Source organism: Triturus cristatus, chromosome 7 (assembly GCF_964204655.1).
Source record: "Triturus cristatus chromosome 7, aTriCri1.1, whole genome shotgun sequence".
NCBI classification, from domain to species: Eukaryota; Metazoa; Chordata; class Amphibia; order Caudata; family Salamandridae; genus Triturus; species Triturus cristatus.
Genome location: NC_140590.1, coordinates 869,264,845 through 869,292,686, shown reverse-complemented (window position 1 = coordinate 869,292,686; position 27,842 = coordinate 869,264,845). Strand labels below are relative to the sequence as shown.

The following is a 27,842-nucleotide window of genomic DNA, read 5'->3' as shown; positions in this document are numbered from 1 at the left end:
CATTCAGCATCACTAAGGCTGGTTGCCCTTGCTGGAGTGTAGTCAGTCACCCAGGTTACACATGTTGCTGGTCTGAAAATGTTGTTTGGACATGTGCTTTTTTAAGAATCTAAAAAGTGGATTCATAATGTGTCAGACTGTAAAAGTACTTATCACTTGCCAAAAAAAAGAGTAGTAAGTGTGCTTTCAAATTGGCAAAGAAATTTCGTTTTGTGACTAATGTGAAAACATGACTCTGTGTGTAAATAGGAATTACAGGCAGAGATTTATTGCGTATTGCTCTGGTGATTTTACATTTGCATTAGATGGAAAGGGGGACCTATTGTTTTTGTGCAGAAGCAAACTCTTAGCACACACCAGCTGTTTATCCTGTGGAAACATGCACAGTATTCACAACCGAGTGGGGTTTGAGGTTTTAATCAGTAATGCAAATACATTCAGCATCACTAAGGCTGGTTGCCCTTGCTGGAGTGTAGTCAGTCACCCAGGTTACACATGTTGCTGGTCTGAAAAAGCTGTTTGGACATGTGCTGTTTTCAGAATCTGAAAAGTGGATTCAAAATGTGTCAGACTGTAAAAGTACTTATCACTTGCCAAAAAAGTAGTAGAAAGTATGCTTTGCAATTGGCAAAGAAATTTCGTTTTCTGCCTAATTTCAAAGCATGACTCTGTGTGCACACAGGAATTGTTTTTAGATATTTAATTTGTGAAGGTGTTATTGTGATTTTCATTTATAGGAAAGGGGTTTATAGTATTTTAAGATTTCAAAAGATCATAAAAAATGTAGTAATATATTTAAATAAAATAAAGGAATTTTTTTTTAGTTTTTTTCAGGTATTGCTGAAGAGCAGTGAACAAAATTTAAGATGCCTACAAAATCCAGACTAAAGAAAGACCACAAAAAAAAACCTATATTTGAAGACAACTGGAGGACCTAAGTTAGTTGGAGATGCTCATGTTGGGAAAAAGAACAAATCTTCTGGTAAGCAGACAAAAGATTTTTTAAAGAACATCTTCAAAAAAAGGAAAAATGTACAAAATGTCTGTACTGGAAAGAATGTTTTCAATAGAAAAAAACAGGAAAAAATTGAGAATTTAGTTAATGCAAATATACCTTCTGCAACAATAAAGATTAACTTAAACAGAAAAACAGCGTTTAAAGAGATACGTAGAAAAATGTTTCAGAGAAGAGTTATGTCCAATTTGATAAAGGATGTGAAGAAATATAAGCAAAAGGCAAAATATTACAAGAGAAAAAAAGAAATTGAAGCCATTGCAGCAAAGGCATTAGAATTAAAAAGGAAACTATTCATTTTAATTTTGAATAGGATGCGTACATTAGATAAAATGGTTAATGTACTGAAATCACAAAGCAAAAGGAAAAGAGTAGTGAACAGAACAAACTTTTGTAAAGTGTTTTTAGGAAAATGGATGCATAGTTCAAGTAGTGAACCTTTTTTTAATGAAGAGAGTTATTTTCAAAGTAATAGTTTGCTGCATGCAGTTGACACCAGAGGTCGTGCTTATGAAGTGAAAAATGGTTGCATAATGGAGAAGGAGATAATGGTTCCAAGAGATGAGGTACAATTGATGGCGGATGAGGCTATGGGGAGACGTCCTAAAGCCCCAGTGTACACTTGGAATTGTAGTAGTATTTGCACTGTGCGTCAGGAATCTATTGATAAATTTCGTGAGTTTCTAAGAGAATATAGTAAAAAAAAGTGTAAAACAGAAGATTAAGGTGCTTCAAAGTCTAGATCCATGCAGAGTGAGAGAGAATACTGGTTTGCAGGGTCATTCTCTGGCTTGTCTATCTAGAAAAGTGTGTAATAGTGTTTTCCATCATTTTAGGATGCTGGCTGTTCATCATACTGAAATGAGAAAGTTTGTGAGACGGTTGTATTTTGCTAAAAGTCCAGCAATAAAGTTAGATGAATTGAATAGGGCTCTGTTCCGTGGATCGGTATCAGATGTAGAGAAGGTTGTTGATGAAATTCAGTTTTGTTACTTTGGTCCTGAACAAAACAGTGCAGAAAAGGACACAGTAAATGAGGAAGAAGTGGAAGAGAATGTAGAACCCTCTGTAAGTAAGACATTTAATGATCACATAACAAAATTTGCAATAATCTCTAATGAAAGACCAAATATTACTTGTATTTGTTGCCGCAGAACTCATTATAGAAAACAAACTAGGAATGTTGATCTCTACAGAAAGAGTGAAAATGAAGATAATTATAAGTGGAAGGATTTTGCCACATATATATTTCTAGAAAATTGTTTTGAATTGGGTGAAGATCAGCGTATTTGTAAATACTGTTACAACAAGTTAGAGGAAAATAGAATGCCGACCAGAGCTGTACATAATAATTTAGAATTGGATGCTATTCCTGCTGAACTTTCTGAATTAAATACATATGAGTCTATACTTATTCAATGTGTTCATCCGTTCCAGACCATAGTACGTATGGAGCCCAAAACTGGTAAATTACCTCCTTCAGATTTACTGAGAGGTTTAAAAGGTAGAGTGGTGTATTTGCCCTTGGATTTGAAAAAAAATATGGAAACTATTGATGCGGATACTTTGGAAACTGAACCATTAGTTATTCTGGTTAATGGTGTACCTACAAAGAATAAGAAGATTTGGCAGGAGCTGGTAGATGTACGGAAAGTACAAAGAGCAAATTTGTATTTGAAAAGGAATAACAAATGGTATGAATCAATTTATATAGAAGAAGAAGAAGAAGATTTACAAGAAGACACGGAAACACCAACTGGACAAATTGAAAAAGTGGACAAGTCAAAGGAAGAAGAAATGTATGAACATTTTAGCATACATCCTCTTCATTCAAAAGAAGTTATGGGAGACAATATTGATCTGTTTCAGATGAAGAAAGCAAAAGGAACTCCTGTGAGTGTATGGGAGGAGAGCTTGGAAGCTCGATGTTTTCCCCAGCTGTTTCCTAAAGGAAAAGGAGGACGATACGATGAACGTCCAGAACAGATTCCAGCTTCTGAGTATCGGACTACAAGACTATATGCTGAAGATCCCAGATTTCGACAAAGTATTCCTTATTTGTTCCATCTTTTATTTGAAAGCGACTTGTCTGCACTATCTTATGCAGTAAATCACATTTTAAAAAGTGGAGTACATTTACAAAATGTGTCTGCTAAGGATTTTATGGAGAAAGTGCAGCACCGAGATGATCATTTGGAAACACAACTAATCAATCTGATGGCTTGTCAGCGTGGGACAAATGAATATTGGTACCGACGCCATGGTGAATTAAAATGCATGTTACGAAATTTAGGAACACCAACATGGTTCCTTACCCTAAGCTGTGCTGAGTACGCTTGGGATGATTTACTGGATTTTCTACGAGAGGCAAATTCAAACATTAAAAACATCGAATACAAGACAGCAGGAGAACTGTGCTCATTGGATCCGGTTAATGTTTGCAGATATTTCAATCATAGATTTGAGGCTATGATGTCCTTCATCTGCAATAAAAAAATCCACCTCTAGGAGAAGTAGTGGATTTCTTTTGGAGAAAAGAGTACCAGGCAAGAGGTGCTCCTCATATTCATATGCTGTTGTGGATCAAGGATGCCCCAAAGTTTGGAACAGATACTGATGAAGCAGTGTTATCTTACATTGAAGAATATGCAACATGTGCTATACCAAAAAGCACAGAAGAGAAAAAGTTAAAGGAGCAAGTTTTACGTTTCCAAAGTCATCGGTGTGGAAAATACTGTCGACGGAAATACAAGAGCAAAGATAAATACTACACTAAATGTCGATTTGGATTTCCTAGACCTGTTCTTTCAAATGGAAGAGTAAACAGTTTTATGTCATCTGTGAGACATACTATCACAAGAAAATCACCTAAGAATACCTACAACCTAAAAAGAAAAGAAGAATCAAAAAATATAAATGACTACAACCCAGTCATTTTATCCATGTGGAATGCTAACATGGATATACAGTATGTAGCTGACAATTCCATTGCTGTTGCTCGATATGTAACGTCTTACATTACTAAATCTGAAAAAACTGAATTGAAAGAAATGTGGGAAGAGATTTCTCACGAGAAGACTGTCAGTAAGAAGCTGTACAGTTTCAGTTTAAAGATGTTATCGCATCGAGAAATTGGATCCTACGAATGTTCAGATAGGTTATCTTCTGCAAGTCTCTACTCGAAATCAAGAAGAATAATTTGGGCAAGTTTAGGCCTTGCAGCAATGAGAAATCGGGTACTGAAATCTGTTGGAGAAATTGAATATTTGGCCGAGAATGACCCAGAAAGTACAGATATTTTGAAATCAAACATGTTGGACACATATTATCCCAAGAGAAGTCAACATCTGGAGAACATGTGTCTCTATGAAGTGCTGCAGAACTACATTTATTCACGGAAAGCCGCAGAAGACATCAAAAATGGAAAATATAAAGTCATTGGTGAGGAAGGATGTTTGGTGAAGCAAACAAAAGGAAGTTTGATAAATCACCGGAAGCTGAGTTGCGACACTACTGACAAAAAGGAATTTTACTACTTGGCTCTTTTACAGCTGTTTAAACCATGGCGTTCAGAGGATGAACTACTGGGAGAATTTCAAAGCTATGAAGATTCATTTAATGCTTGCAAAGACAGCATACAATGCAATACATTCACAACTTATCTGCAAATGTTAAATGAAGAAATTGAACAGGAAACTACAATTGCAGCAGAAGTAGCTAGAGACAGTACTCAGGACAGCCAAAGTTCAGGAACACTCAGTCAAGATCCCCTAGGACAACCAATCGTTGAAAATGAAGCATCAATAGCCATGAATGAAGTGGAAACGGCTATGAATCAAGCTCAAGAAGAATTTATAGACTTACAAAATTTGGAAAGACAACTGAACGAAGAGCAGCAACAAATTTATGAAGAGATCAGAAACAAAATTGATCACGGATTTCTACATGAAAAAAAAGAGTGCTCATGCACATCATTTCATCCAATCAGGATGTATGTAAGCGGACAAGCTGGAACTGGAAAAAGTTTCCTAATAAAAGTCATCAGAAGCTACCTACAGCAAAAAACGGATTCTACTTTGTCTTGTGTGGTTACTGCTCCAACTGGGTTAGCAGCATATAACATAAAAGGAATCACCTTACATCGTTTGCTAATGTTACCAGTGGAGCATGAGAACAAAATACAAACAACAAGCTAACTGGAGAAGCATGCTTGGAAGTTTCAAGAGTATTGAAGAAGATGTAAGTTCTCATTATTGATGAGGTGAGCATGGTATCAAACTTAATGCTTGCCTTTGTACATTTAAGAATGCAGCAAATTCTAAGGACAGACTATGACATGTTATTTGGTGGAAAACATGTCATAGTTTTTGGGGATCTTCTACAGCTTACTCCAGTTAAAGGACAACCAGTGTTTAATACTGTGACACATGAAGACACAAAGAAGTCATTGGGAAGCATCGGTAATGCAAATATTTGGTCCTTCTTTGAGTACAAGGAACTTACTACTAATATGAGGCAAGCAAACGATGAAGAATATGGAAGTATTCTGAAAGATATCAGGATTGGACTACTCACAGAAGTTGGCAAAAAAGCATTACAGAGTCGGCTGCTACATAATTTATTTCCAAAGGAAGAAATAGTTGCAGAGAAGATATACAAGAACATTGCAGAAAAGAAAAGTGTCATCTGCTTAATGCCAACTCTACGTGAATGCTCAATATTCAATGAGGAGCTTTTAAAATTGGAAAAGGAAGATATCAGGAAATTGGAAGCAGTGGACAAAATTGAGGATGGAAGAATTACTATCACATTAACAGGCACACTGAAAAATAAATTGGATTCACTAGAGAAGAACATTTCCAAAACAGCTGGATTAGAAAAAAATCTATATGTTTGCATGAACTGTAGAGTATTTTTAAGGAGAAATTTGGATGTTGAAAAAGGTTTAGTTAATGGAGCTATGGGAAGAGTTGTGGGTTTTATTAATTATCAGAAAAAAGATGGAATTGAATGTTTAAAAATAAAATTTGATCAGATAGAAGAAGTTAAAGATATTTGTCGTTGTTCAGTTCGTTTCATGCTTGTGAAAGACTTATATGTACGTAGGAAGCAGTTTCCGTTTACTCTAGCATATGCTGTAACTATTCACAAGTCTCAAGGATTGACTGTAGATTGTGCTTTTGTGAACATTGGTTCAACTGTGTTCAAAGAAGGTATGGCTTATGTAGCTTTGTCACGAGTGAAAACATTATCTGGTTTATTCATGATAGACTTTGATGACTCAAAAGTTAGTGCTGATACAAATTGTGTAAAGGAGTATAATAGATTAAGAAGAACCTATGCTCCTCATTTAGGTCAGTATCCTGTGTTGGAGAAACATGTAGTTTCTCGTAAAAGGAGAAATGAGAATATCTGTAATGAAGATGTAGAGAGGAGGAAAAAAAAGAGGAGTGATGTAATTGCAAGCAAAAAGAAAAAGGAAAATGAAGAAGAGGTTGTAGGATGTCATTTTGAAAATAGCTCTGGTGTCAACTGCTATGCTAATGTAGTGCTGAATGTTGCATTTTATCTGGAAAGTGTGCAAGAGCAGATAATAGTAAATCAGGGAAAAAGATTCTGTTCTGAGTTGAGTCTCCTTTTTCAAAAGCTGAGTAATGATAAAACTCAAATAGAAAGTGCTACTGAAATTAGAAAACTTTTAGATGTATGTTCAGGACGAACACAGTTTTCTCAAAATGTACAGCAAGACGCACAGGAATTCTTGATGTTTTTTCTTCAGGTACTGGAAGAAGAAGGGGTTCCCATTGAAAATTTGTTTGGTCTCTCTTATAAATGGGAACATAGTTGTGAAAACTGTTATAATATATGTGGCTCTAATGTTGATTCTGAAAGGTTTATTTATTTAACATTGCCAGAAAGTAAAACAGTCACTTTTGCTAAATTAAAGATGCTAATCATAGCATGGAATGCAGTGAGTGTAAATCTGAAATGTTTTCAACGTTAATTTTAAAGGAATACGGACAATATGTAATTTTAATGATGCAACGATGTAAAGCTGATGGGTCAAAATTAGATACTTTAATAAAGAAGTTTACAGGACAGCAATTATCAATTTCAGGAAAAACTTTTGTAACAGTTGCAATAATTTTCCATGAAGGACCTACTGTTACTTCTGGACATTACACAGTTTATCTTAAATGTGAAAAAGGCTGGACACTGTGTAATGATTCAAAATCGATTTTCAAGCAACGTTTGCCTTTTGATTTAGCAAATTCCTATCTAATCTTCCTGAAACCAAAATTTTAGAGAGACTTGGCAAGATCTGTACAAAACAATTTTACCACTTTATTGGATTACCATTGGAATTTTCAAAAAAAATGATTTTACAAATTATCATTTGGCCTAATGGAAAGGTAACCAATTGTAATGTGGACTTTTTAAATTTTTAATGAAACTTTGGAAAACCAAAAATTTAGACAAAATCGGTAACATCTGCACAATTTAAATTTTGGAATGTTATTGGATTGCCATTGGAAATTTATTCAAAAAAGATTTTTAAAATTACTATTTGGCCATGAGGAAAGGTAAACAATTGTATTGTGGACTTATTTAATTATTAATTAATCTTTCGGAAACCAAAATGTTACAGAGAATCGGTGAGATCTGTACAATTTAAACTTTGGAATTTTATTGGATTAACATTGGAAATTTAATCAAAAAAGAATTTTAAAATTACTATTTGGCCTAAAGGAAATGGAACCACATGTATTGTGGAGTTATTTGAGATATAATATTTTTGGGATTATACTTCTGAAACAAAAATGTCAGACGGTATTTTAAAGAAATAAGTATTGATATTAGATGATATTTTTTAAGAATATTATGCATTTCTATAATGTTATGTTTAAGTTAAAAGAGATTCTGGGCTTTTTTAAAACAATCTTTGAGATTGTTATTTTTTTTTTGCCCGCTGTTAAATGATGAATGCAATTGCTTTCACAATTTATAGTGAAATGCAATATATTCTGAAAACAGCAAAAAAAAGGCAAAAAAAATTTTGGGAAAATATGTAAATATGTGTACTGTATTATAAAATGTTTTATTAAATATTAATACTTTTTTCTTTTTTTTCAGATTGAGATAGAAAATTTTCAAAAACTTGAACCATTTTTAAAGCAATTAAAATTAAATTTAAATTAATAAATAATTTTTTGAGTGGGTATGGTAAGTCAAAAATTTCATGGTCCCTTTTTTTCCACTTCTCCACAATCACATTTTCAGTTTTTCATTGTAGTCTCTCAAGGACCTTGTAATGTGATAATTGATTTTTAGTTTTTAAAAAAAAAATAATAATAAATTACGCGTACCGTACGCGTACGGTAAAGAAAAAAAGAAAAAAAAGTTTTAAAAAATATATAAAAAAAAGTTAAAAGGTAAGGTTGGCTCTTAAAAGAGCCGTTGTGTTCATGCAGGGACAGAGGAAAGAAAGAATGGGAATATTAGTCGGTACGACAAATGTGCTGATCTATTAAATTGTTCACTAGGGCAACACTGGTCTCCCTATGACAAATTAGATCATGACAAGTGGCGCACCGAATTAAAACCCTCGCAAACCGATGGTTGGTTTCCAGAGGACGAGAAAAAGGAGATGCTCCCCCCACAGATGAAGGGCTCAGCTGACCTACCGAAGATGGACTCGGCCCTGCAGATGATGGACCAGGCTGAGCTGCTGTGGATGTGCTTGGTTGACTTACTGAAGGGTTACCTTCAGTATGTCGAGCATGTGTCCTACCGTGTACATCTTGAAGGTGTCTCAACATGGTGTGATTCCCAAAGGAATACTTCTTGTTGGGATTCCCTCTTGAAAGTACACGGCCACAAAGCTTACAAGTCACTAAGGGTGCATTTACCTTTTTCTTGTCCTCTGGAAAAGAAAAATACTCCCATATGAAAGAGCTCTTTTGTTTCTTCCTTCTCTGCCTCAAGGTAGTGCTGCTAGCCTCACTCTCAGAAGAGTTCTGATGTTCTGCCATCGTATCACAAAGACAACTCAGCTCCTTCTCCTAAGGGATCACAAGCAGAAATGAGGGGAATGGGTGTGGTGTAGGAGAGTTCTAGAACTGAAAGTAGTTTCAACCAATCAAAAGTTGTGTTTCATGATCACATGACCCACCGTGCGCGTACGTTACGCTTACGGAGCGCTTACGGTAAAAGTACGCATGCGCGTAAAAAAGACACGCGCACGCGAGCATGCGCAAAACAGGCACACCCCTTCACTTCCGCGTAACATGCGCGTGCAGCGTACGCGTTACGCGCTGCGCGCACGACGTACGTCTACGCAAATTGCGTAAATGAACGCAAACAGCGTAGAAATCTAACGTAATGAAAGCAAAACGTGCGCTTACCGTACGCGCACGTTAAAAAAATAATTTAAAAAAAAAAAAAAGGGGAAAAAAAACCACTATGTTATACTAATAAATCTTACCTGTTTAGTTTTAAAAAATGGTAAAAAAAAAATATATATTGTAGAATTTTTAAAATTTAACCATAGTCTTTAAAAAAGGATAGAAAATTAAAATAAAAATATGTTAAAAAAATTGGAAAAAAAAGAATTAGCATTTAAAAAACCTTGCAAATTCACTGAAAAAACCATGGGTTTCACACACGTTATAGTTAGGAATTAGCATTTAAAAAACCTTGCAAATTCACTGAAAAAACCATGGGTTTCACACACGTTATAGTTAGGAATTAGCATTTGAAAAACCTTGCAAATTCAATGAAAAAACCAAAGGTTTCACACATGTTATAGTTAGCTGGACATTTCACTCGTAAAAAACCAATGAAATTCCCCCGTTATAGTTAGTGCAGGCAACTATAACTCACGCGACCGCAATCCTCTGCTGATGCTAATACTGTATTTAGACACTTATTTGCCCATGTCTTCTTCCATAAATTTTTAGCTATACATATATTACAAATATTTTTTTTTCATAAAGACACATATGTCATCAGCAGAAGATTGCGGTCGCGTGAGTTATAGTTGCCTGCACTAACTATAACGGGGGAATTTCATTGGTTTTTTACGAGTGAAATGTCCAGCTAACTATAACATGTGTGAAACCTTTGGTTTTTTCATTGAATTTGCAAGGTTTTTTAAATGCTAATTCCTAACTATAACGTGTGTGAAACCCATGGTTTTTTCAGTGAATATATATATATATATATATATCCACGCTGCACTCGCACCAGTGTCTCGCACTCTCGAACGGGTGCTGTTGGGCGGGGGGTGCGCCCGCCAAATATCCACGCTTCCAGTCATCCTTCTTGTAAAACCAGCGTTTTGAGTCACAATAAATCTTGACTCGACCCCGTGAGTGCTGTGTCTTTTCTTACAAGAAGGAGGACTGGAAGCGTGGATATATATATATATATATATATATATATATATATATATATTACCTACTGGCGGTCGCCAGTAGGTAGTTATAGTTAGGACCACGTTTCCATAGGAAAACCTCAACATTCTATTTTGAATAACTTTGGCGCCGGTCGACGAATCCTCGCGAATTTCTCAAAATAGGTGGGGCGCTACGCTCCGCTCCTACCCTGAAAGTCTCGGGGGGATCCGTCAAGCGGGGGCTGAGATAAAAGGGGGGTCCCAAAACGCGTTTTTCCCATGCATTTTTCCATAGGACCTTTAGAACGACCTACAGCCCGAACGGCTGAACAGAATTACTAGAAATTTGGCAGAGAGGTAGTCCGTAGGTCAAGGAAGTGCCTTTTGTAGGTTTGGTGTAAATCAGTTCAGTAGATTTTGAGAAAATAGCCTTTAAATCAATATATATATCTGAGCCAGCTTACGGTACGCTTACCGTACGCTTACGGTAAGCGTACGGTGGCGTGCGCGAGCGCGATTCTGATTGGCTCTTAGATCTTAGTAAACATTCGAATCGGCCGAAACCAGGAAGCGGCGGCCGCCATTTTGTGTATTTCACTCTGAAAAAAAAGAGTGAAAACAAGGAAAGGGGGCAATGAGGAGAGTTACAGACCCCCTAACAATTGTAAGGGGGTCAAAGAAGGACAGAAAAGTACAAAAAAAACATTTATTGATTTTAAAAAAAATCACGGGGTACGCGTACGGTAAGCTCACGGTAAGCGTACGGTAAAAAAAAAAAAAATAAATAAATGAAAATCAGATTTAAGAGTTTAGAAATTAGGGAGCTCTAAAAAGAGCTGTTGTGTTTATGGAGTCATTTTTTTAGTGGTACCTACAAGTAAGTACCGATGCAGAGTCTAAGGTTCAAGAGGAAGACTCTGTTCCCTTCATCATTGAAGTGCACACCATCTCCTCTATAAATGTCTTGCATGTCGTAACGCAAGTTGTTGTGGTAAATGGCACCCATACCATAGTCACGGAGGAAAGCAGAAACAGATTTGTTGACGTGCTTTCTTGCTTTGTCAATCTGTGGACAGAAATGATTGGACCAGTTCCATTTTTGCCTTTGGCATATGTTGGAAAACACAAAGGCAGTTTTAGGGAAAAGTGTAAACAGTTGTGCAAAGGTGTCCTTCATAAGCATTTCCAGACCTACCCCAGTCAAAGTGCCTAGGTCATTGCCACCACAGTGCACTATTATGAGGTCAGGGTGTTGGATTTGCATGAAGGATTTCACCAATGGCATCAATTGGTGCCACTTTAACCCTCTCTGACCAATCCATTTAATGTCTACATTTGGCAAAGCAAGGTCTCTCACCATATCTGTTTTCTCTGCAAACTTTTCACTCCAGAAGACATAGCTGTGCCCTACAATCCACACTGTGAACATCTTCAAAGGAGAACTGGATGCACTCAGGAGGTGTCTTTCAGTAGAATGGCAATATGAAAAGAAAGACAGTTTGGAAATGGAGGCATACATATTTTTTACAAAACAAAAAGAACTGATTGGCTGTTTCATACCATTCTAGAAAAAAAACTAGGCTGTATGTGAAAATTAATAGAAGCATGTTTTGTATTGGTACAAAAAAATGTGTAACCAAAGAACAGTACTATGGATTTGCAGTTAGGTTTGAAAAGTCAAGCACTCTTGCTCTGTGGAATTGAAACATTGTGTGTCGAACTTCTGACCTAACTGCACACAGCAGTGTTCCATGAGCTGTTGCTATGGTAGCAGGCAGAAGTCAAGTTGGGGGAAGGGTACTAGGCAGAAGTCAAGTTGGGGGCAGGGTACTTTTGGAAAAGGGTTGGTTTTCAACCAATAGAAATGTGTCATTACATTTGAAAAAAAGGGGGAAGCACTGAGATTTGAAACTTACATGTATATGTGTGGAAAAATAGAGGGAAAGTTTGCCATTATCTGGTTCTGCTGAGAGGAGAGAGGTGTACAGAACAGAGATCCTGGCTCTGATAATCTGCTGTTTGAGTGACACATTTCTTTCACAACTAACTAATTCTAAAGGTGAGTTTACAGTTTGAGAGGGGATGTATGTGGTAACTTAAGAAATGAATAATAGAAATGGGAATTGTTTTTGTTGTAGTTACACATGGTGGATTCATAATGTGTCAGTCTGTAAAAGAGATTTTCACTTGGCCCGAAAAAAAAAGAGCAGTAAGTGTGCTTTCAAATTGGCAAAGAAATTTCGTTTTGGCACTAATGTGAAAACATGACTGTGTGTGCATAGAAGAATTATAGGCAGAAATGTATTGCGTCTTGCTCTGGTGATTTCACAGTTGCAGTAGATGGAAAAGAGGAGCGAATTTTTGGGGGAAGAAGCAGAGGTTTAGCACACACCCATGTGCTTGCCATGTATAGTCATGCACAGTAATTAGAAGCGAGTGGGGTTTTCAGGTTTAAGTCTGTAATGCAAATACATTCAGCATCACTAAGGCTGGTTGCCCCTGCTGGAGTGTAGGCAGTCACAGAGAATACACACGGTGGTGGTCTGAAAAAAAAACTGCTTGGACATGTGCATTTAAATAAATTTAAAAAAAAGGTTTCAGAATGTGTCAGTCTGTAAAAGTGATTTCAAATTGAAAAAAGAGATATACACTTGCCCCCGAAAAAAAAAGAGCAGTAAGTGTGCTTTCAAATTGGCAAAGAAATTTCGTTTTGGCACTAATGTGAAAACATGACTCTGTGTGCATAGAAGAATTATAGGCAGAAATGTATTGCGTCTTGCTCTGGGGATTTCACAGTTGCAGTAGATGGAAAAGAGGAGCGAATTTTTGGGGGATGAAGCAGAGGTTTAGCACACACCCATGTGCTTGCCATGTATAGTCATGCACAGTAATTAGAAGCGAGTGGGGTTTTCAGGTTTAAGTCTGTAATGCAAAAACATTCAGCATCACTAAGGCTGGTTGCCCCTGCTGGAGTGTAGGCAGTCACAGAGAATACACACGGTGGTGGTCTGAAAAAAAAACAGCTTGGACATGTGCATTTAAATAAATTTAAAAAAAAAGGTTTCAGAATGTGTCAGTCTGTAAAAGTGATTTCAAAGTGTAAAAAGAGATTTTCACTTGGCCCGAAAAAAAAAGAGCAGTAAGTGTGCTTTCAAATTGGCAAAGAAATTTCGTTTTGGCACTAATGTGAAAACATGACTGTGTGTGCATAGAAGAATTATAGGCAGAAATGTATTGCGTCTTGCTCTGGTGATTTCACAGTTGCAGTAGATGGAAAAGAGGAGCGAATTTTTGGGGGAAGAAGCAGAGGTTTAGCACACACCCATGTGCTTGCCATGTATAGTCATGCACAGTAATTAGAAGCGAGTGGGGTTTTCAGGTTTAAGTCTGTAATGCAAAAACATTCAGCATCACTAAGGCTGGTTGCCCCTGCTGGAGTGTAGGCAGTCACAGAGAATACACACGGTGGTGGTCTGAAAAAAAAACAGCTTGGACATGTGCATTTAAATAAATTTAAAAAAAAAGGTTTCAGAATGTGTCAGTCTGTAAAAGTGATTTCAAAGTGTAAAAAGAGATTTTCACTTGGCCCGAAAAAAAAAGAGCAGTAAGTGTGCTTTCAAATTGGCAAAGAAATTTCGTTTTGGCACTAATGTGAAAACATGACTCTGTGTGCATAGAAGAATTATAGGCAGAAATGTATTGCGTCTTGCTCTGGTGATTTCACAGTTGCAGTAGATGGAAAAGAGGAGCGAATTTTTGGGGGAAGAAGCAGAGGTTTAGCACACACCCATGTGCTTGCCATGTATAGTCATGCACAGTAATTAGAAGCGAGTGGGGTTTTCAGGTTTAAGTCTGTAATGCAAAAACATTCAGCATCACTAAGGCTGGTTGCCCCTGCTGGAGTGTAGGCAGTCACAGAGAATACACACGGTGGTGGTCTGAAAAAAAAACAGCTTGGACATGTGCATTTAAATAAATTTAAAAAAAAAGGTTTCAGAATGTGTCAGTCTGTAAAAGTGATTTCAAAGTGTAAAAAGAGATTTTCACTTGGCCCCGAAAAAAAAAGAGCAGTAAGTGTGCTTTCAAATTGGCAAAGAAATTTCGTTTTGGCACTAATGTGAAAACATGACTCTGTGTGCATAGAAGAATTATAGGCAGAAATGTATTGCGTCTTGCTCTGGTGATTTCACAGTTGCAGTAGATGGAAAAGAGGAGCGAATTTTTGGGGGAAGAAGCAGAGGTTTAGCACACACCCATGTGCTTGCCATGTATAGTCATGCACAGTAATTAGAAGCGAGTGGGGTTTTCAGGTTTAAGTCTGTAATGCAAATACATTCAGCATCACTAAGGCTGGTTGCCCCTGCTGGAGTGTAGGCAGTCACAGAGAATACACACGGTGGTGGTCTGAAAAAAAAACAGCTTGGACATGTGCATTTAAATAAATTTAAAAAAAAAGGTTTCAGAATGTGTCAGTCTGTAAAAGTGATTTCAAAGTGTAAAAAGAGATTTTCACTTGGCCCGAAAAAAAAAGAGCAGTAAGTGTGCTTTCAAATTGGCAAAGAAATTTCGTTTTGGCACTAATGTGAAAACATGACTCTGTGTGCATAGAAGAATTATAGGCAGAAATGTATTGCGTCTTGCTCTGGTGATTTCACAGTTGCAGTAGATGGAAAAGAGGAGCGAATTTTTGGGGGAAGAAGCAGAGGTTTAGCACACACCCATGTGCTTGCCATGTATAGTCATGCACAGTAATTAGAAGCGAGTGGGGTTTTCAGGTTTAAGTCTGTAATGCAAATACATTCAGCATCACTAAGGCTGGTTGCCCCTGCTGGAGTGTAGGCAGTCACAGAGAATACACACGGTGGTGGTCTGAAAAAAAAACAGCTTGGACATGTGCATTTAAATAAATTTTAAAAAAAAGGTTTCAGAATGTGTCAGTCTGTAAAAGTGATTTCAAAGTGTAAAAAGAGATTTTCACTTGGCCCGAAAAAAAAAGAGCAGTAAGTGTGCTTTCAAATTGGCAAAGAAATTTCGTTTTGGCACTAATGTGAAAACATGACTCTGTGTGCATAGAAGAATTATAGGCAGAAATGTATTGCGTCTTGCTCTGGTGATTTCACAGTTGCAGTAGATGGAAAAGAGGAGCGAATTTTTGGGGGAAGAAGCAGAGGTTTAGCACACACCCATGTGCTTGCCATGTATAGTCATGCACAGTAATTAGAAGCGAGTGGGGTTTTCAGGTTTAAGTCTGTAATGCAAAAACATTCAGCATCACTAAGGCTGGTTGCCCCTGCTGGAGTGTAGGCAGTCACAGAGAATACACACGGTGGTGGTCTGAAAAAAAAACAGCTTGGACATGTGCATTTAAATAAATTTAAAAAAAAAGGTTTCAGAATGTGTCAGTCTGTAAAAGTGATTTCAAAGTGTAAAAAGAGATTTTCACTTGGCCCGAAAAAAAAAGAGCAGTAAGTGTGCTTTCAAATTGGCAAAGAAATTTCGTTTTGGCACTAATGTGAAAACATGACTCTGTGTGCATAGAAGAATTATAGGCAGAAATGTATTGCGTCTTGCTCTGGTGATTTCACAGTTGCAGTAGATGGAAAAGAGGAGCGAATTTTTGGGGGAAGAAGCAGAGGTTTAGCACACACCCATGTGCTTGCCATGTATAGTCATGCACAGTAATTAGAAGCGAGTGGGGTTTTCAGGTTTAAGTCTGTAATGCAAATACATTCAGCATCACTAAGGCTGGTTGCCCCTGCTGGAGTGTAGGCAGTCACAGAGAATACACACGGTGGTGGTCTGAAAAAAAAACTGCTTGGACATGTGCATTTAAATAAATTTAAAAAAAAGGTTTCAGAATGTGTCAGTCTGTAAAAGTGATTTCAAATTGAAAAAAGAGATATACACTTGCCCCCGAAAAAAAAAGAGCAGTAAGTGTGCTTTCAAATTGGCAAAGAAATTTCGTTTTGGCACTAATGTGAAAACATGACTCTGTGTGCATAGAAGAATTATAGGCAGAAATGTATTGCGTCTTGCTCTGGTGATTTCACAGTTGCAGTAGATGGAAAAGAGGAGCGAATTTTTGGGGGAAGAAGCAGAGGTTTAGCACACACCCATGTGCTTGCCATGTATAGTCATGCACAGTAATTAGAAGCGAGTGGGGTTTTCAGGTTTAAGTCTGTAATGCAAATACATTCAGCATCACTAAGGCTGGTTGCCCCTGCTGGAGTGTAGGCAGTCACAGAGAATACACACGGTGGTGGTCTGAAAAAAAAACAGCTTGGTTTCATAATGTGACAGTTTGTTATACAGATTTTCACTTGCCCAAAAAAAAAGAGGAGTTTGTGTGCATTCAAATTGGCAAAGAAATTTCGTTTTGTGACTATTGTGAAAAGAAATGTAGTAATATATTTAAATACAATAAAGAATTTTTTTTTTAGTTTTTTTGCAGGTATTGCTGAAGAACAGTGAACAAAATTTAAGATGCCTACAACATCTCGAGTTCAAAAAACGCTAAAAAAAAAACTATATTTGAGGACAACTGGAGGACCAAAGTTAGTAGAAGATGCTGATGTTGGGAAAAAGAAAAAATCTTCTGGTAAGCAAAAAAGACAATTCCTAAACAAAATATTGAAAACAAACAAAAATGTACAAAATGTCTGTTCTCGGAAAAATGTAACAAAACCTACAGAACAGCAAAAAATTGAGGATTTAGTTAATGCAAATATACCTTCTGCAATTGAAAAGTTTAACATAAACAGAAAAACAGCATTTAAAGAGATACGTAGAAAAATGTTTCAGAGAAGAGTTATGTCCAATTTGATAAAGGATATAAAGAAATATAAGCAAAAGGCTAAATATTATAAGAGAAAAAAAGAAATTGAAGCCATTGCAGCAAAGGCATTAGAATTAAAAAGGAAACTATTCATATTAATTTTGAATAGGATGCGTACATTAGATAAAATGGTTAATGTACTGAAATCACAAAGCAAAAGCAAAAGAGTAGTGAACAGAACAAATTTTTGTAAAGTGTTTTTAGGAAAGTGGATGCATAGCTCAAGTAGTGAACCTTTTTTTAATGAAGAGAGCTATTTTCAAAGTAATAGTTTGCTGCATGCAGTTGACACCAGAGGTCGTTCATACGAAGTAAAAAATGGTTGCATAATGGAGAAGGAGATAATGGTTCCAAGAGATGAGGTACAAGTGATGGCAGATGAGGCAATGGGGAGACGTCCTAAAGCCCCAGTGTACACTTGGAATTGTAGTAGTATTTGCACTGTGCGTCAGGAATCTATTGACAGATTTCGAGAGTTTCTAAGAGAATATAGTAAAAAAAGTGTAAAACAAAAGATTAAGGTGCTTCAAAGTCTGGATCCATGCAGAGTGAGAGAGAATACTGGTTTGCAGGGTCATTCTCTTGCTTGTCTATCTAGAAAAGTGTGCAATAGTGTTTTCCATCATTTTAGGATGCTGGCTGTTCATCATACTGAAATGAGAAAGTTTGTGAGACGGTTGTATTTTGCCAAAAGTCCAGCAATAAAGTTAAATGAATTGAATAGGGCTCTGTTCCGAGGAACGGTATCAGATGTAGAGAAGGTTGTTGATGAAATTCAGTTTTGTTACTTTGGTCCTGAACAAAACAGTGCAGAGAAGGACACAGTAAATGAGGCAGAAGTGGAAGAGAATGTAGAACCTTGTGTAAGTAAGACATTTAATGATCACATAACAAAATTTGCAATAGTCTCTAATGAAAGACCAAATGTTACTTGTATTTGTTGCCGCAGAACTCATTATAGAAAACAAACTAGGAATGTTGATCTCTACAGAAAGAGTGAAAATGAAGATAATTATAAGTGGATGGATTTTGCAACATATATATTTCTTGAAAATTGTTTTGAATTGGGTGAAGATCAGCGTATTTGTAAATACTGCTACAACAAGTTAGAGGAAAATAGAATGCCGACCAGAGCTGTACATAATAATTTAGAATTGGATGCTATTCCTGCTGAACTTTCTGAATTAAATACATATGAGTCTATACTCATTCAATGTGTTCATCCGTTCCAGACCATAGTACGTATGGAGCCCAAAACTGGTAAATTACCTCCTTCAGATTTACTGAGAGGTTTAAAAGGTAGAGTGGTGTATTTGCCCTTGGATTTGAAAAAAAATATGGAAACTATTGATGCGGATACTTTGGAAACTGAACCATTAATTATTCTGGTTAATGGTGTACCTACAAAGAATAAGAAGATTTGGCAGGAGCTGGTAGATGTGCGGAAAGTACAAAGAGCAAATTTGTATTTGAAAAAAAATAACAAATGGTATGAATCAATTTATATAGTAGAAGAAGAAGAAGAAGAAGATTTACAAGGAGATACAGAAACACCAAGTGGACAAATTGAAAAAGTGGACAAGTCAAAGGAAGAAGAAATTTATGAACATTTTAGCATACATCCTCTCCATTCGAAAGAAGTTATGGGAGACAATATTGATCTCTTTCAGATGAAGAAAGCAAAAGGAAATCCCGTGAGTGTATGGGAGGAGAGCTTGGAAGCTCGATGTTTTCCTCAGCTGTTTCCTAAAGGAAAAGGAGGACGATACGATGAACGTCCGGAACAGATTCCAGCTTCTGAGTATCGGACTACAAGACTATATGCTGAAGATCCCAGATTTCGACAAAGTATCCCTTATTTGTTCCATCTTTTATTTGAAAGCGACTTGTCTGCACTGTCTTATGCAGTAAATCACATTTTAAAAAGTGGAGTACATTTACAAAATGTGTCTGCTAAGGATTTTATGGAGAAAGTGCAGCACCGAGATGATCATTTGGAAACACAACTGATCAATCTGATGGCTTGTCAGCGTGGGACAAATGAATATTGGTACCGACGCCATGGTGAACTAAAATGCATGTTACGCAATTTAGGAACACCAACATGGTTCCTTACCCTAAGCTGCGCCGAGTACGCTTGGGATGATTTACTGGATTTTCTACGAGAGGCCAATTCAAACATTGAAAACATCGAATACAAGACAGCAGGAGAACTGTGCTCATTGGATCCGGTTAATGTTTGCAGATATTTCAATCATAGATTTGAGGCTATGATGTCCTTCATCTGCAATAAAAAAAATCCACCCCTTGGAGAAGTAGTGGATTTCTTTTGGAGAAAAGAGTACCAGGCAAGAGGTGCTCCTCATATTCATATGCTGCTGTGGATCAAGGATGCCCCAAAGTTTGGAACAGATACTGATGAAGCAGTGTTATCTTACATTGAAGAATATGCAACATGTGCTATACCTAAAAGCACAGAAGAGTACAAGTTAAAGGAGCAAGTTCTACGTTTCCAAAGTCATCGGTGTGGAAAATACTGTCGACGGAAATACAAGAGCAAAGAAAAATACTACACTAAATGTCGATTTGGATTTCCTAGACCTGTTCTTACAAATGGAAGAGTCAACAGTTTTATGTCAGCTGTGAGACATACTATCACAAGAAAATCACCTAAGAATACCTACAACCTTAAAAGAAAAGAAGAATCAAAAAATATAAATGACTACAACCCAGTCATTTTATCCATGTGGAACGCTAACATGGATATACAGTATGTTGCTGACAATTCCATTGCTGTTGCTCGATATGTAACGTCTTACATTACGAAATCAGAAAAAACAGAATTGAAGGAAATGTGGGAAGAGATTTCTCACGAGAAGACTGTCAGTAAGAAGCTGTACAGTTTCAGTTTGAAGATGTTATCGCATCGAGAAATTGGATCCTACGAATGTTCAGATAGATTATCTTCTGCAAGTCTCTACTCGAAGTCAAGAAGAATAATTTGGGCAAGTTTAGGCCTTGCAGCAATGAGAAATCGGGTACTGAAATCTGTTGGAGAAATTGAATATTTGGCACAGTTCGAACCTGAAAGTACAGATATATTGAAAACAAACATGTTGGACACATATTATCCCAAGAGAAGTCATCATCTGGAGAACATGTGTCTCTATGAAGTGCTGCAGAACTACATTTATTCACGGAAAGCTGCAGAAGACATCAATAATGGAAAATATAAAGTCGTTGGTGAAGAAGGATGTTTGGTGAAGCAAACCAAAGGAAGTTTGATAAATCACCGGAAGCTGAGTTGCGACACTACCGACAAGAAAGAATTTTACTACTTGGCTCTTTTACAGTTGTTTAAACCATGGCGTTCAGAGGATGAACTACTGGGAGAATTCCAGAGCTATGAAGATTCTTTTAATGCTTGCAAAGACAGCATACAATGCAGTACATTCTCAACTTATCTGCAAATGTTAAATGAAGAAATTGAACAGGAAACTACAATTGCAGCAGAAATTGCTAGAGACAGTTCTCAGGACAGCCAAAGTTCAGGAACATACAGTCAAGATCCCCTAGGACAACCAATCGTTGAAAATGAAGCATCAATAGCCATGAATGAAGTGGAAACGGCTATGAATCAAGCTCAAGAAGAATTTATAGACTTAGAAAATTTGGAAAGACAACTGAATCAAGAGCAGCAACAAATTTATGAAGAGATCAAAAACAAAATTGATCACGGATTTCTACATGAAAAAAAAGAGTGCTCATGCACATCATTTCATCCAATCAGGATGTATGTAAGCGGACAAGCTGGCACTGGAAAAAGTTTCCTAATTAAAGTCATCAGAAGCTACCTAAAGCAAAAAACAGATTCTACTTTGTCTTGTGTGGTTACTGCTCCAACTGGGTTAGCAGCATATAACATAAAAGGAATCACCTTACATCGTTTGCTAATGTTACCAGTGGAGCATGAGAACAAAATACAATTCAACAAGCTAACTGGAGAAGCATGCTTGGAAGTTTCAAGAGTATTGAAGAAGATGCAAGTTCTCATTATTGATGAGGTGAGCATGGTATCAAACTTAATGCTTGCCTTTGTGCATTTAAGAATGCAGCAAATTTTGAAGACAGACTATGACGTGTTATTTGGTGGAAAACACGTCATAGTTTTTGGGGATCTTTTGCAACTTACTCCGGTTAAAGGACAACCAGTGTTTAATACTGTGACACATGAAGACACGAAGAAGTCATTGGGAAGCATCGGTAATACAAATATTTGGTCCTTCTTTGAGTACAAGGAACTTACAACTAATATGAGGCAAGCAAACGATGAAGAATATGGAAGTATTCTGAAAGATATCAGGATTGGACTACTCACAGAAGCTGGCAAAAAAGCATTACAGACTCGGCTGCTACATAATTTATTTCCAAAGGAAGAAATAGTTGCAGAGAAGATATACAAGAACATTGCAGAAAACAAAAGTGTCATCTGCTTAATGCCAACTCTACGTGAATGCTCAATATTCAATGAGGAGCTTTTGAAATTGGAAAAGGAAGAGATCAGGAAATTGGAAGCAGTGGACAAAATTGAGGATGGAAGAATTACTGTCACAGTAACAGGCAAACTGAAAAATAAATTGGACTCACTAGAGAAGAACATCTCCAAAACAGCAGGATTAGAAAAAAATCTATATGTTTGCATGAACTGTAGAGTGTTTTTAAGGAGAAATTTGGATGTTGAAAAAGGCTTAGTAAATGGAGCGATGGGAAGAGTTGTGGGTTTTATTAATTATCAGAAAAAAGATGGAATTGAATGGTTAAAAATAAAATTTGATCAGATAGAGGAAGTTAAAGACATTTGTCGTTGTTCAGTTCGTTTCATGCTTGTGAAAGACTTATATGTACGTAGGAAGCAGTTTCCGTTTTCTCTAGCATATGCTGTAACTATTCACAAGTCTCAAGGATTGACTGTAGATTGTGCATTTGTGAACATTGGATCTAGTGTGTTCAAAGAAGGTATGGCATATGTTGCTTTGTCACGAGTCAAAACATTATCAGGTTTATTCATGATAGACTTCGATGACTCAAAAGTTAGTGCTGATACAAACTGTGTAAAGGAGTATAATAGATTAAGAAGAAGCTATGCTCCTCATTTAGGTCAGTATCCTGTGTTGGAGAAACGTGTAGTTTCTCGTAAAAGGAGAAATGAGAATATCTGTAATGAAGATGTAGAGAAGAGGAAAAAAAAGAGGAGTGATGTAATTGCAAGCAAAAAGAATAAGGAAAATGAAGAACAGGTTGTAGGATGTCATTTTGAAAATAGCTCTGGTGTCAACTGCTACGCAAATGTAGTGCTGAATGTTGCTTTTTATCTGGAAAGTTTGCAAGAGCAGATAATAATAAATCAGGGAAAAAGATTCTGTTCAGAGCTCAGTCTCCTTTTTCAAAAGCTGAGTAAAGATAAAACTCAAATAGAAAGTGCTACTGATATTAGAAAACTTTTAGATGTATGTTCAGGACGAACACAGTTTTCTCAAAATGAACAGCAAGATGCTCACGAATTTTTGATGTATTTTCTTCAGGTAGTGGAAGAAGAAGGAGTTCCCATTGACATTTTTTTTGGTCTCTCTTATAAATGGGAACATAGTTGTGATAATTGTTATAATATAAGTGGTTCTATTGTTGATAATGAAAGGTTTATTTATTTGACATTGCCAGAGAGTAAAACAGTCACTTTTGCAAACTTAGTTAAAGATGCTAATCATAGCATGAAATGTGGTGAGTGTAATTCTGACATGTTATCAACATTAATTTTAAGGGAATACGGACAGTATGTAATTTTAATGATGCAACGATGTAGAGCTGATGGATCAAAATTGGATACTTTAATAAAGAAGTTTACAGGACAGCAATTATCAATTTCAGGAAAAACTTTTGTAACTGTTGCAATAATTTTCCATGATGGACCTACTGTTACTTCTGGACATTACACAGTTTATCTAAAATGTGAAAAAGGATGGACACTGTGTAATGATTCCCAATTGATTTTCAAACAACGTTTGCCTTTTGATTTAGCAAATTCCTATCTAATCTTCCTGAAACCTAAATTTTAGAGAGACTTGGCAAGATCTGGACAAAATAATTTTACCATTTTACAGGATTACCATTGCAATTTTGTAGAAAAAAGATTTTTAAAATTATCATTTGGCCTAAAGGAAAGATAACCAATTGTAATGTGGACTTTTTAAATTTTTAATGCAATTTTGAAAAACCAATAATTTAGAGATTATCGGTAACTTCTGCACATTTTAAATTTTGGAATGTTATTGGACTGCCACTGGAAATTTTTTCAAAAATGATTTCAAAAATTACTATTTGGCCATGTGGAAAAGTAAGCAATTCTATTGTGGACTAAATAAATTATTCGAAAAATTTTCGTGAACCAAAATGTTACAGAGAATCGGTGAGATCTGGACAGATTAAACTTTAGAATTTTAATGGTTTTCCCTTGGAAATTTATTCCAGGGAAAGAATAAAAAATACTATTTGGCCTAAAGGAAATAAAATCAGATGTATTTTGGAGTTATTTGAGATATATTATTGTGAATGTACTTCTGAAACAAAAATATCAGACGGTATTTTAAAGAAAAAAGTATTGTTTTTAGATGACATTTTTTAAGAATAATATGCATTTCTGTAATGATAAGTTTAAGTGAGAAGAGATTCTGGGCTTTTTTAATACAATCTTTGAGATTGTTATTTTTTTTTGCCCGCTGTAAAATGATGAATGCAATTGCTTTCACAATTTATAGTGAAATGCAATATATTCTGAAAACAGCAAAAATAAGGCAAAAATATTTTTTGGAAAAAAATGTAAATATGTGTACTGTATTATAAAATGTTTTAAAAATATTAATACTTTTTTCTTTTTTTTCAGATCGATATAGAAAATTTTCGTAAACTACAACCATTTTAAAAACTATTTTTTAAAAAAACAAATGAATAAATATTTTTTTCAGTGAGTATGGTAAGTCAATAGTAATAATTGTAGTCTTTCAAGGACCTTGTAATGTGAAAAATGATTTTTAGTGTTTTTTTTAAAAAATAAAAAAAAAGGTACGCTTACCGTACGCGTACGGTAAAAAAAAAAAAAAAAAGTTTTTAAAAAAAAAGAAAAAAAAAGATGAAAGATAAGGTTGGCTCTTAAAAGAACCGTTGTGTTCATGCAGGGACAGAGGAAAGAAAGATTGGGAATATTAGACGGTACGACAAGTGTGCTGATCTATTTTACTGTTCACCAGGGAAACACTGGTCTCCCTATAAGTAATTAGATCGTGACAAGTGGCGCACCGTACTTCAACCCTCGCAAACCGAGGGTTAATTTCCAGAGGGCCAGCAAAAGGAGATTCTCCCCCCACAGATGAAGGGCTCACCTGACCTGCAGAAGAAGGAGTCTGCCCTGCAGATGATGGTCCAGGCTGAGCTGCTGTGGATGTACTGGCTCGTCTTTCTGAAGAGTTACCTCCAAAAAGATGACCATGTGTCCTTCTGTGTACTTCTTTGAGGTGCCTCATCATGGTGTGATTCCCAAAGGAATACTTCCTGTCAGGATTACCTCTAGAAAGTACACGCTTACACAGAATGCAAGTAACTAAGGGTGCATTCACCTTTTGCTGGCCTTCTGGAAAAGTAAAAAAATCCCAAACATAAGAAGGCTTTACTTTCCTCGCTCTCTGCCTCAAGACAGTGCTGCTGGTGCTAGCCTCACTCTCAGAAGGGCTCTGCTGTTCTGCCATCGTATCCCAAAGACAAACCAGCTCCTTCTCCTAAGGGATCACAAGCAGAAATGAGGGGAATGGGTGTGGTGTAGGAGAGTTCTAGAACTGAAAGTAGTTTCAACCAATCAAAAGTTGTGTTTCAAGATCACATGACCTACCGTACGCTTACGGTACGCTTACGGTGCGCTTACGGCAAAAAGTACGCGTGCGCGTAAAAAAGACACGCGCTTGCGCACATGCGCATAACAGTCATTTCCCGGCACTTCCGCGTAACGTGCGCGTGTTGCGTAAGCGCGCACGCGTCCCACGCGCAGTACGCGCGGCTACGCAAAGTGCGTAACTATACGCAAGCAGCGTAGATAGATTACGGACGTTGCGTAAACCGTACGCTTACCGTGAGCTTACGGTACGCGTACTATAAAAAAAAAAAAAAAAAAAAAAAAAAATCTGGAAATAAATTTTACATGTTTATTTTAAAAAATATATATAAAAAAAATATTTAAGGATTTTAAAAATTAAAGCATAGTCTTTATAAAAGATAAGAAAATTAAAATAAAAATATGTTTGAAAAAAATGAAGAATATAAAAAAAAAAAAGCATTTAAAAAACCTTGCAAATTCACTGAAAAAACCATGGGTTTCACACACGTTATAGTTAGGAATTAGCATTTAAAAAACCTTGCAAATTCACTGAAAAAACCATGGGTTTCACACACGTTATAGTTAGGAATTAGCATTTAAAAAACCTTAGAAATTCACTGAAAAAACCATAGGTTTCACACACGTTATAGTTAGGAATTAGCATTTAAAAAACCTTAGAAATTTAGTGAAAAAACCATAGGTTTCACACATGTTATAGTTAGCTGGACATTTTACTCGTAAAAAACCAATGAAATTGCCCCGTTATAGTTAGTTCAGCTAACTATAACTCGCGCGCCCGCAATGCACTGCTGATGACGTCACATATTACATCACTCATGACATGGTCAGTGACATCACTCATGACATCACTGATGACATCTCAAATGACATCACTGATGACCTCACTGATGACATCATCCTTGTGATAGAGTGGCAGACCTCCTCTCACCTTAATATAAGCTTTGATACACACATTCAAAAATAGAGACTAAAAATTTCAAAACAATGGACATACCAATACCAGTTACAACAACCTCTTCAGTAATTCTAAGATCCACATACACATCCACTCATTCACCAACAGTCCTATACAGTCACTCATACATGTACTCACTCATCATATGTACTCATACATCTATACATCCTGTTACACAATGCCACTCATCCATAGAGTTACTCACACACATAGTCACTCATGCTAATAAAGAATCAAACATACATTTACTTGCATATACAGTTATACACACACCACCACACTTACTTCTACGGAAACTTACACATACTTAGTCTTTTAAACAATCACTTATAGAAACACATACTTATTCATACAGGAACTCTTTCAATCTCTCACTCTCACATATACTCACATATATACACCAATAGTCACATATACTAGTTTAAAACATATGTAGTCACTCATAAAGACACTATTGAGACAGTCATTCACTCACTAACACACCCATACACACACTCATCCACCCATGCAGTCCTGCACACATGCTCTGTTCAACACATACAAACAGTGAGTCACTCATTCATGCACCGATGCACTACGTAATACCCCCCACCGAACCATGCAGACACTCAGACTGATACTCAAAAAAACAACTAATAACCTATATAGACACCCATGTAGCTACTCACCAACCCATGCAGCCACTTATACACAAAGTGAGAGACTGATACAGATATTTACATATTTAAACATTACTCACTAAGCCATGTATTCACTATGATACACTTAATCAGTCAGTTACACAATCAATTTTTCAAAAACAAATCATCCATTTAGACAGTAATATACCCATTTATTCTTCCATCAACCTTGAGATATACATATATAAAACATATTTAATTTTCAGAAAAACACACATTCACTGGATGATGTCATCAGTGAGGTCATCAGTGATGTCATTTGAGATGTCATCAGTGATGTCATGAGTGATGTCACTGACCATGTCATGAGTGATGTAATATGTGACGTCATCAGCAGTGCATTGCGGGCGCGCGAGTTATAGTTAGCTGAACTAACTATAACGGGGCAATTTCATTGGTTTTTTACGAGTAAAATGTCCAGCTAACTATAACATGTGTGAAACCTATGGTTTTTTCACTAAATTTCTAAGGTTTTTTAAATGCTAATTCCTAACTATAACGTGTGTGAAACCTATGGTTTTTTCAGTGAATATATATATATATATTAACACCAAGAGTTGCCCCACTGATGCAGTCGCACACGAGGGGGCATATCCATACTGCTGCCACAGGCGGTTGCAACACAGCGCTTCTGCCGCGCTTCCTCATTTGAAGCCAAACGCGTTTCGAGTTTATCAAACCCTTGGTCACTGGCAGGCAATTCATACAATGGTGCACAGACAGGCAGATCGTTTTTCAGGACGTCATTTATTAAGAGTATAAGCCCCGCCCAAATGGGCGTACACAGTTCTCATGGCATGCTGGTTATGATAGTTCCTCAGTATTAAGCCAGGCTTTAAGTCCCGTTAGAAACCCCAGTGGGTCACTGCAATGTCCGTCATATCTCAATCACCATTGTTCCAATATTAAAACTAAAATAGTTGAAAAGCGGTAGGCGGATTTGCTGCACTGCGGCCAATATCTACCTGTGGCTCCGGTCCCCCTCGTTTCATGGCAAGTCCACAAGTGCAGGACTTGAGAA

The 27,842-nt window shown here is 36.6% G+C and overlaps 1 protein-coding gene across 1 annotated transcript; it reads left to right on the top strand.

The window, feature by feature from the left end:
• Positions 1–12,361: 12,361 nt before the first annotated feature.
• LOC146810792 (uncharacterized) lies at positions 12,362–27,670 on the top strand. The gene is made up of 3 exons (XM_085614998.1): positions 12,362–12,471; positions 16,853–22,547; positions 27,635–27,670. The coding sequence occupies exons 2-3, from the start codon at positions 16,896–16,898 to the stop codon at positions 27,668–27,670; spliced, it is 5,688 nt and encodes a 1,895-aa protein (XP_085471124.1). The 5' UTR covers positions 12,362–12,471; positions 16,853–16,895.
• The last annotated feature ends 172 nt before the right edge of the window (positions 27,671–27,842 follow it).